Source organism: Arachis duranensis, chromosome 8 (assembly GCF_000817695.3).
Source record: "Arachis duranensis cultivar V14167 chromosome 8, aradu.V14167.gnm2.J7QH, whole genome shotgun sequence".
Lineage (NCBI taxonomy): Eukaryota > Viridiplantae > Streptophyta > Magnoliopsida > Fabales > Fabaceae > Arachis > Arachis duranensis.
In genome coordinates, this window is record NC_029779.3 from 38,296,951 (window position 1) to 38,307,354 (window position 10,404).

Consider the following 10,404-nt stretch of genomic DNA (forward strand, 5'->3'; position numbering starts at 1 on the left):
CTGAACATAAAAAAAAAAAAAAATTAATAATAATAATATAAAAAAATCGAATATCTGACTCAGTGTCAGTGGGTGAGTTTAGAAAATAGAATATCACAGTCACATACTCCCATGATATTCCAAAGCCCAAAACACGTTGGCACGTTCGGTGAATTACATATATTGAAATTCAAAAATGTGATTTTCGTAGCAAAAATCAATGAATTAATTATTATACATTTGTGTATAAATATATATAATTTAATTTATTTTTATTATTTATTTATAAAAGAGTAAGAGTTTTAAATTAATTTTAATATTGTATATTATTATCTAATTAAAAAAGATTAAATATAATTTTAGTTCTTATGGTTTAGATCGAAAAAATTTTTGTTTTTAACTTTTTTTTATATAAAAAATCGTCTCTAAAATTTAACGTAATTTTAAAATTCTCTTTTTAGGATAGATTAATTTTTTAAATAACAAAAATATCTTCCTCTCTTTCTTCTCACCACCATAATTATCTATTCTTCACATCGTTACTATTACTATCATCTTTAAACATTTATTTTTCTCTTTTCACTATAATTATTGTTCCATACACTATCAATCCATCACCATTTGTTCATGAATCCATCAATCCAATAAAAAACTCAATCTTTAACAATAACTTCAAATAAATTAATACCAAAAGAGTCATTCATCACCAAAACCATCATTATTAACAAGAAACAAGAAAATCATTATCATTATCCTCAAAACAAACATTAACAAAAAAATTAAACATTAAAAAGAACAACAAACATCTTGTTATTCCTCCAATTAGGAATTGTGGTGAAAGGGAAGGGAAGAAATTAAAGAAATTAGGAAATTAGAATTTCTCTGTTAGTTCACTCATGTTTTATAAAAGTCTGGACGACGGATGGCAAGGAGGGAAGGAGAAAGGAGGCGCGGCAGTGATGCTGGAAACATGAGGAACACGACCACCACCATCACCTTTCCGACGACGATGGCGCGTCGCGGTGAGGTGAAGACGAGAGCGACGGTGAGACTTCCTTCTCTCTTTCTTTGAGTTTCTTCTTCTGTCTCTAAGTTTCTGTTTCTCTCTCTTCTAAAGGTGTGATGGAGATAATGATACTGAGAATATAATTGTCTGAAGGACGATTTAAAACTAAATTAAACTTTAGGGACGAATTAGAATGCTAAAAAACGTTGGAGATGAATAAAATTTTGGAGTTAAATCTTAAGAACCAAAATCGTACATAATCCAATTATAAAAGAGATTTAATTTAATGCATTTGATCTTTTGTAACTAATTTAAATTAGCCAAACAACTAATTTATTTGATAACTTAAACAAGTATCAATCTACTTATTGAATTAGATAATACTATAAAAAATAAAAAAATTAAGGCCGTCAATCTTTTAAGATCAAATTGATGCCTATACTAACCCTATCTCAATTACGAAGAAACTGATTTTCTCTTCAAATGCTTAGAAAGACATTTTTCAAGTGTGAAAAAAAAAATAAAAAAAAATATAATCTGAAAAGTCTCTTTTGACAATAACATCAACTTATAAAAAAACTATTGGATCTCAAATGTCCATAATTTTGTTAATTTTTCTCAAAACAATATCACTAAAGACATATATGATAAGAGCGTTTGTGATTATGTTGCTGGAAATAGATCGAATTTGGAGTGTATTATAGATGTTCTGAAAGAGAAACAACTCATTTTTATTGTCTTAAAGGTATCGGAGCTAGATTTGGGAGAAGATGTAGTTGTTTGACTCTCGAACTTTAATAATTTATTTACTATTGAAACAACTTGTAGTCTCAACTTAAACTCTCGAAGGATGATAAAATCGAGCTTTATCTTAAGATTTAGAGACTTGAAGTACCTCATAAAATTTAGAGTTTTTGTTAGTTAGTTGCTAAAAAGATGTTATTGGCTAATGAGCTCCACTTCAGAAGATATATAGTTTCGAATAATTTGTACAATATTTGTACATCTTCATCTGAATCTTTGCTCTACAATTTTTGTGTTCCTAAATTGCATATAGGACATGAAAGAGCATACACAAAAGACTGGTCTCAGGTAAAATTTTTATGTTATCCCTGGTTCCTATGTTATTAGTAAATTTATCTTCTCAATCCCACATCAAAAGAGTTTTGTAGTCCTTCCTTTTTGCTAGCACTATGAATTTAATATGGTTTAATTGGAATGAGTTCATTTTTAAAGAGATAGTGGTTTTAATGAAGGTAAAATTCATGAACTAGCTTTCCATTTAGTCAAAGACTATCATATGATTCAAACTGAATTATCTCATATAAAAAGGGACATAGATAACTTCATAGAAAAACATGTGTGTTGGCTGCCCCTAAACCTCATTCACTAAACTTAATTCAGATGGCTCTGTGACAAAAGACGAAGAAAGTGACATGTGAAAAAAATTCTCAGGAACTATAAAAAATTTTTTAGTAGTCTATAATGTGAATTTAGACACTTGTACAGTAAAATTTATTGAATTTTGGAACATTTTTTTGGGATTGGATTTGATGTTAAATGTGAGTTTCATTCATGTGGAGATGAAAGTTGATTAAAAAAAATTGTAATTATGTATTTTGTAAAATTTAAGTGATCTTCATTTTTCAAAATTTTTTGTTTTGGCTATCCAGAATCGTTGCAAGGGATTGGAGAACTGAATATTCCACTATAAATTTAGAAAAACGAATTCTTATGTAAACAGATTGATCTTACATAAATATGATTTACAATATAATTATCATATATTTTTTTTCTTTTATCTCTATGTATTTTTCCTAATTTCTTTGCAAATTCGATTAGAACTATATTTTAATTTCTAGAGTAATAGTTATAATTTATTTTTTCTCTTTCATGTTTGTGATCTGTCGTTCAATTAAAAAAAATATATCTGAAGCATGTATATTTTAAAAAAATTTATTTTGATTATCAACCAAACTTGATTTGATTATAACTCCTAACCCCACAAGTTAAGGACTAATCCGTCGCGAATTTAAGCTCTATTTAAGAGTTTGTCATTGACTAACAGGTTGCTGCATGCACAAGGTGGAATTCAAACCCCTACACTTATTTAAGCGGACGAATAAGTTGACCACTCGACTAACCCAAATTAGTTTGTTAAGATTTAATTATAACATTAATAACTTATAACTATATGGAATTGGCCATTCAACCAAAAAACATATGAATAGGGCTGTAAGTGTCAACTATGAGGCTGTTTGGTTGAGAGTTTTCCGAACTCCCTTCCATTTTTTCAACAACCCTATCCGTATCGAATCCGATTAACACCCAAAAAGCTAAATACAAAAGAAAAGGTTAAAAGAGAAACCAAAACCTCTGCACTGCAAGTCTATCTTCTTGGGTCTTGTCTCTGGCGCCAATGCTGTGCTGAGCTATCGCCATGTCTAAGGACCGTATTGTGAAGGCAGTGAAGAAGTTCGTTGGGGTTCGCTACAAGGTCTTCACCAAACACTATGGCCAAGACATCATTGACTTCTTCGATCTCCCCATAAAGCTTGTCTTGTCCCCTTTCACTCTTGCTTTCGCCATTGCTGGCTCTGCTCCCCGTGGATTTGGTGTTCCAGAACTCATCTCCAAGCTCTCCTACGCTTCCGTCTTCGTAACTACCCTCCACTTTCTTACTCCTTTTTTGCATTGCAATTTCTTGCCTTTACGAAATTCGTAAGCTTTTCTGGAAATTCACGTGCTTTCTTGAGACCCCATTTCCGTTCTTGTGTGTTTTGATGCTAATTCTTTTTTTTCTTGATTTTGTTTTATTGTTAAGGATAAGCTTATCGAACTCTGGAGTTAGCTTGTTGTAAGTTTAGCTCTCCAATTTGAGTTTATGACTTTTAACATAAAGTTTACTGGATGAGGTTTATGATTCAAGTTTACCTAATCTCTACAAGTTTAGGTGAACTCTAAAGTTTGATAACCTTGTGTATGGATGATTTTATGAGAAAAAAGAGAAAGAGAAGAGAGGGGGGCCGGGGGGTGTTCAGGACCAAATTGTTTGTTTTCTGAAAGTTTTTTCTGTTTATAGTATTGATTAATTACAAAAATGGTGATATTAATTATAAAGAAAATTCAACCTGGTTCTATGATATTCAGAAACATTTTGCGAAAGCTTTTAGTTTGGTTAGTTGGATTGTCGAATTTTTATATTCATGAGAACTGCATTGCCTTTGGGGTTTCACTTAGTTAGTTAGACAATGAATGTTACTGCATGGATTTGTTGCAGGCCGTAGCTACTTTGGGGACATATGACATTGCATTGGACCTGGGGAAGAAGGTCATATGTCAAAGGTGCTATTTGGTGTTCCTTCCTCGCTTGGATACATAATATGTCTCTGCACAACGTAATAGTGTTTGGTGTTGAATATGAAATTTTGTTGAACTCTAAACTAAATTTGTGTCTGGAGAACAGGAACTGTAGGACATGTAATGGATGGCAGGCCCTGCGGTGTACCATGTGTCGAGGGAGTGGAAGAGTACACTATCAAGTGAAGAATTGCAGCTTCAAGACGTAACTTACTCTCCATTTGAACTTTGCAGATAGTATCACAATTTAAACTGTGGTGTCTTTTGGTGCTCATATTGAAATGTTTAATAAATAATTCTAGAAGAATATATTTCAGGTTCTAGTTGTAGTAGAATATTCTCTGTTTTTGTTGTTCATCTATTTTTCCCTAGGAATGTTCTGAAGTAATAAACTGCTGCCAACGTATACAAGTTTACATATCATTGTAATGGACTCATTTTAAATTAGTGAGTTTTTCTAAAATGGTCTTTTAGAAGGCCTCTGTTCACTGAAATTCATAAATGTTGGACGCTGACTTGTATAGTTGTATGCATCAAAGTTACATTGCATTAATATATTAATATTTGGAAATGCAAAGACAAAATATGCTGTCAATCTCAAAAGATGACGTCTTTCATATTTACAGGAAATTGGATGTAATATTATTTTCACATATGTTCCTTTTGGCATATCTTTTAGTTTTATTTATTTCATTAAAAAAAACTATCCATCAACTTATCAATACCTCATAACTTGTTATTTAATTTATTTACTTTCAGAGGAGAGAAAGCAACTGCTGAATCTGTAGCAGATGCTATTGCAGACAACCGCGCTGAAATAGTGCATCTACCATCCTCCTTGGATCTTCATATTCCATTACCATCAAAAGAATGCCCAAGTTGTGATGGAACTGTATGACTCAATCTCCTGGTTGTCTTTCTTTTTCATTAATAAGCTGAATCCCACTTTCCTTTTTTGAAAAAAAAAATAGTATTTCAAAAATAAGCTGCACCACACCATGCTTTGTTTAGTAACCCTCTTGTTCTGTAATATTTGGTTAAACATTATACTAATTCTCCAGGGTGTAATGAGCTGTCCTGAGTGCAAAAACAAGTTGCAAGTGAGGATCTCAGCGGATGATGTGAGTTGCTTTCTTTATTCTGGGGTTCTTAGAACTTATATTTTCTTTTAATTGTTGACTTATCTGATTCATACTTTCATATTTATTAGTATCCATTAAAGTTTACTAGTTTTTGCAAATTTTAAGCAAGCATCCCTTTGTTTATGCAGATTATGGAGCCCCCATGGAAAGCTTATAATATCTTGAGAAAGATGGATTATCCATTTGAGGTCAGTATTATTTCATATCTGAGTTTATCTTTATTATTATGAGCATAGTTAACTCCGATATACAACTAAAGGCAACCCTTGGTCCTGAATGTTATGGTTACTTAAAGCAATGCATTTGATAATCATAGTTTTCCCTACTAATATTTTCGTAATTAGCTTTGTCCTCCCTTGATCTTTTTAGTTTTGTTATACTCTGCCTTTATACTTTCATTTGTTATGTTTTTATCATGCATAAGCATAAGGTTCATATTATTGTTTGATTTACATTACTTGACATGCGAATCTAACTATTTGTTGTTTTCAATTCCCAGCACATAACGCACAGCATGAAAGATCCAAGTATTGCTGCATTTTGGCTGCTAACCTTTCCTCAAATTATGGGTGGATTTACCTATGATGATGAAGTGAAGCAGAAAATATGGTGGCAGTACAAGGTTGTTGTTCATATTCCTTTTTGTTTTCAGTTCAACTCTTAATCTATTCCTTTCTCCACCTGTTGTTTTCAATATATTATCGTTTTTACTTTTGTATCTCCTTAGTTGCCACATGCAATGCCCAGTTTATTCAAATCAATTTTGTTAAACTAAGTTTGAACAATTGTTCCTATATATGTTGGCATTCAATGGAGCATTATGAACTTGAAAATGTGCTTTTGATGAGAAAACATAAGTCACAAAATGATCACCTTTATTTTTATATTATACCTTTCTAAATGATCCTTTTGTGGTGAACTTAGGAATCCACGCAGTATGATCAACTCCGAGATGTGGTGGCCAAGAGGAAACCAGGGTGGGAGTACCTGCAGGAGGTAGGTTTCTTGTACTGCATCTCAGGTTGTTTATTGAAGCTTTGGTTAATGCACATACCAAGCTTCTGAAATTAGTATTGTGGTGAAACTATATAATCTAAATTTACTTGGCATTTTATTTAAATCAATTTAACACCCTTCTCTTTTATTTTTTTAATTTGGGATCTTTCTGTTATCACAGGCCTTGATATCTATAGATCCTGAAAGGGCAAGGGATGATCCTATCATTGTGAGAAATGTTCCTTTCTATAAAGCTAAGAAGGCTCTAGAGTCGGAGGTTATGAAGCTTGATCCTCCACCAAGACCGCCAAATTGGGGTGTCCGTACTCACTAAATTCATTTTCTGCTAATTATTCTTATTCTTTTTATCGCTATTACTTTTTTCCGCCATCTCCTTCTCAAATTAGAATTTTCTTTTGTTAAGTTCACTTTTTGAATGTTTTCTCCTTTCAATTTACTAGAATGAGCATATAGCTCATTACTCAGTTTCCTAAAAAGGGTGGCAAAGGAACTTCTTCAGTTTTGTTTCTTTAGCATCGGTGTAGGCACCATTGGGCATAACTAACTGCAAAGAATTGGCAGGAGCTGGATCTTCCATTGAGTTCATCATCTTGGAGTGAGGAGGATCTCAAAGATCCGGAGAAGTTCTATGAAATGACTGTTCTTCTTAATGCACAAAGAGAAATCTCCAATAAGATCTTGGATGCACAGTGGGAAACTAAATGGCGTCAGGAAAAGGTTCGACATTTTTGTCTTTCAATTTCCTGTTTTTTTCTTCATGGCGAAACGATAAACTTGTATATGATTTATCAAATACCATCTTATTTTGGAATATGCGGTCTCAATCTTCAGGTGAATCAGATGTTGGAGGAAAAGGTGCAGCCATATATTCAGGACATAGGCAATGGAGTTCTTTCTGAACCTATTTTATTAAAACCACAACAAAATCAGGATAAGGTCTCTCTCTTTCTCTCACACGCACGCACGTACGCACGCACGTGCACATCTATATATGTTATGCATGTTGGATAGGATAGGCTCTCAAAATTCTATCAAGAATGTTGTTCTCATCTGATGATGAAGGTTACATGCACGCCATACACACTCCGATTAGAAACTTCAATGCTATCTAAATTCTAAAGTTTTACTTTGAAATTTTCTAAAATAAAATAATTTTCAAAAATGTTTATTTGTGTTTCGCCTTCCCTACCATCTATCTTGCTCTTTATTTTAGTTGCAGTGATGTGATTTTCTAAACTCACTCAACCATTGCAGAGACAACGACGAAAGAGGTGGTTCTTCTTTTGAAAAATGGCCAATGCTGGTGATGCTAGAGCATGCTTTTGTATTCATCATTGTATAAATTTATAATCTGTAACCATCGATGATTGTATCATACTGATGAATTTTGTATTTGCTTTTTGACCTTCTCCGTTTAGTTGCTTTGGATTGTGCTCTTTCTATATTTTTTGACCTGAGTGTGAGTAAGGAGTCACGTGCTAAGAAAGAAACAAGGTGTTGAATATAGAGAGCATAACAATGTGAGTTTGGAAGGCCAAACTAATTGAAATGTTCAACACTTATTGAGCCAAATTGATTGAAACCTCAGCTTAGAGGACTATTATGGGATCTTTATCATTGAAAAAGCTTTGGAGAAGCAAAATATAATGAATAATAATTAACAGAAAGGGGTTGAAAGAGAAGCCAAAGGCTCTGAGCACTACTGACTAAAGAAATCGAAAGAAAAAACTAAACTCAGAGCCCTCCTGAGTCAAGTACTTGTAGTGTTTATATATCGAGTAAAAGTTTGAAAACAAAGTATTTAGAGTCACAGTTAAACTCAAAGGAGCAAAGCTCCCAAAAAACGAGAAAGACAAAGGCTCTGAGCATCAATTATGGGAAAAAATGAAAAGAAAAAAAATAAACTCAAAGAGCTCCCCATTTATGTGCTTGTAGTGTTTATGTGTTGAGCGAAACTTGAGACAACATTTAAAATCATAGCCAAGTTCAAAGTGCAAAACACCAAATGAACTTAAAACTGTGAAAAGAAAGTAAATAAGCTTGTTTCAAGGTGACGATTCAAGAAAAGACTTCATAATCTGGATAGAGGTCTTGAAAGATTATAATCATTTGTGCTGAATTGTGCATAAGTGAAACAGCTAACTAAAACCACTTGAATTGTTACCATTTAACCTTGCATTTTAAGCTTTAAAATTATTGATGATTAAGGCATGATTCTTTGCTTGCTTGAGGACAAGTAAGAGCTTAAGTTTGGTATTGTGATACATGAACATCTTATGTACTTTTCTTGGGTGTTTCTTAGGTAAAATAGATGATTTTTTGCTTGATAATTGTTCATATCCTGCCCAAGAGTGTAAGCCAGGCTCAATAAAGCCAAAAGGCCCAACGAAGAGAGTAGTCTTTACCATGTTCCCAACTTCTTGAAGGAGGTCGGATTCGAGAATACGGGCAGCTTACGTTTATCTGTAAAGCAACTACTTCCTTAAATCTCTCACCCTTTTCTAGAAGAAAGATCTCAACAACTCTAAGATAAAGGAACGGTTATCCACTATCAGAAGTGAAACTACTTCAGTGGTGGTTATTGGCACATCACCTATAAATACACTGACACTCCTCAAGTATACTTAAGTTCCAATACACTTAGGTCCAGTTTGGGTAACCAACTTAATTAAGCTCCTTTTGATAAAATAACTTAAACAATAAATGACTCTGTTAGAAGTAACTTATAAATAAGTTATTTTGTATTTGGATTTTTAACTCTAAAAGTGCTTATTTTATAGAAATATGATAAAAAGTAGAAGTATTATGAGAGAAGTCATTTTTTTAACTTCTCTATAAGCTCCTAAATAGCTTCTTATAAAGTTGCAATTTGGTTTTGAAAATTGCACCAGACATTAATACTACTACTTTTCACAAGTCAAAAGTAAAAAAAAAAAAATTACTTCTAAAGTTTTCCAAACGTGCCCTTAAACCTGCTTAACCTCTTGTTGACTTAGGCATCGGAGTGTCTTGCAGGTACTACCCCCCATCCTTTCGAACACACAACTCGAACGGCGGCTCCCGGATGTAGGACAAGCCAGAGACCACCTTCCTTAAATGCTTGGGCCTCACAAATAAGCCTAATCATCATCCGGTTTCAGGTAACCCCCTGAACAATAACTATGTGCTTTATTATATGATATTCTATTAGTACTTTGAGTGCTTTGATTTCTTGATTAAATGCAGGAAAAAATAATGGCAAAAGAGGAGCAAAGTACAAGCAGAAGAAAACAACAAAAAAAGCATCTGATAGGAGGCAGAGGACTGGCGTTTTACACGCTAGATAGGGGCCGTGCAACATGCCCATGGATCATAAACAGAGAAACTGGCGTTTTACATGCCACATGAGGCGTTGCACGCCAGGCCAACATTCTAAGGAGAAGAAAAGTGCATGGTTGGTGGCGTTTTGCATGCCACATACTTGGCATTTTTAAACGCTCTCAAACCCACTCCCAAGATGACTTGTTTTGTGGCGTTTGACACGTCGAGAAATTGGCGTTTCAAAACGCCCAATGAAGAACCTGGTGTGCAACACGCCAAGACACGGTGTTGCACGTTGGGCCAGCTTTCCAAAGGATCAGATCCAAGGCAATTTGAGCAAGAAATGGGCGTACAACACGCCAAGGAAGTGGCGTGTCACAGCCATGAAAAGAAGACCCCTGAATGTGTGCATACATGGCGTTTCACACACCAGGGAGAGTGGGCATGTAGAATGGAAACGCCTTTGATATGGCGTATGCGCAACACCTGAAAAAATGTGGATTCATGCGTACGCATGCTGCATGCATACGCGCAAAAATTGGAAAAATGAGGGATCATGCGTACGCATACTGCATGCGTATGCGCGATTGAAGAATTTTG

The 10,404-nt window shown here is 33.9% G+C and overlaps 1 protein-coding gene across 1 annotated transcript; it reads left to right on the forward strand.

Moving 5' to 3' along the window:
• The first annotated feature begins 3,280 nt into the window (after positions 1–3,280).
• LOC107462618 (uncharacterized) lies at positions 3,281–7,944 on the forward strand. The gene is made up of 12 exons (XM_016081240.3): positions 3,281–3,644; positions 4,266–4,330; positions 4,452–4,550; positions 5,105–5,237; positions 5,407–5,466; positions 5,616–5,675; positions 5,987–6,109; positions 6,412–6,483; positions 6,665–6,802; positions 7,066–7,221; positions 7,336–7,440; positions 7,759–7,944. Exons 1-12 carry the CDS (start codon positions 3,426–3,428, stop codon positions 7,789–7,791), a joined length of 1,263 nt encoding a protein of 420 aa, XP_015936726.1. The 5' UTR covers positions 3,281–3,425; the 3' UTR covers positions 7,792–7,944.
• Positions 7,945–10,404: the final 2,460 nt, after the last annotated feature.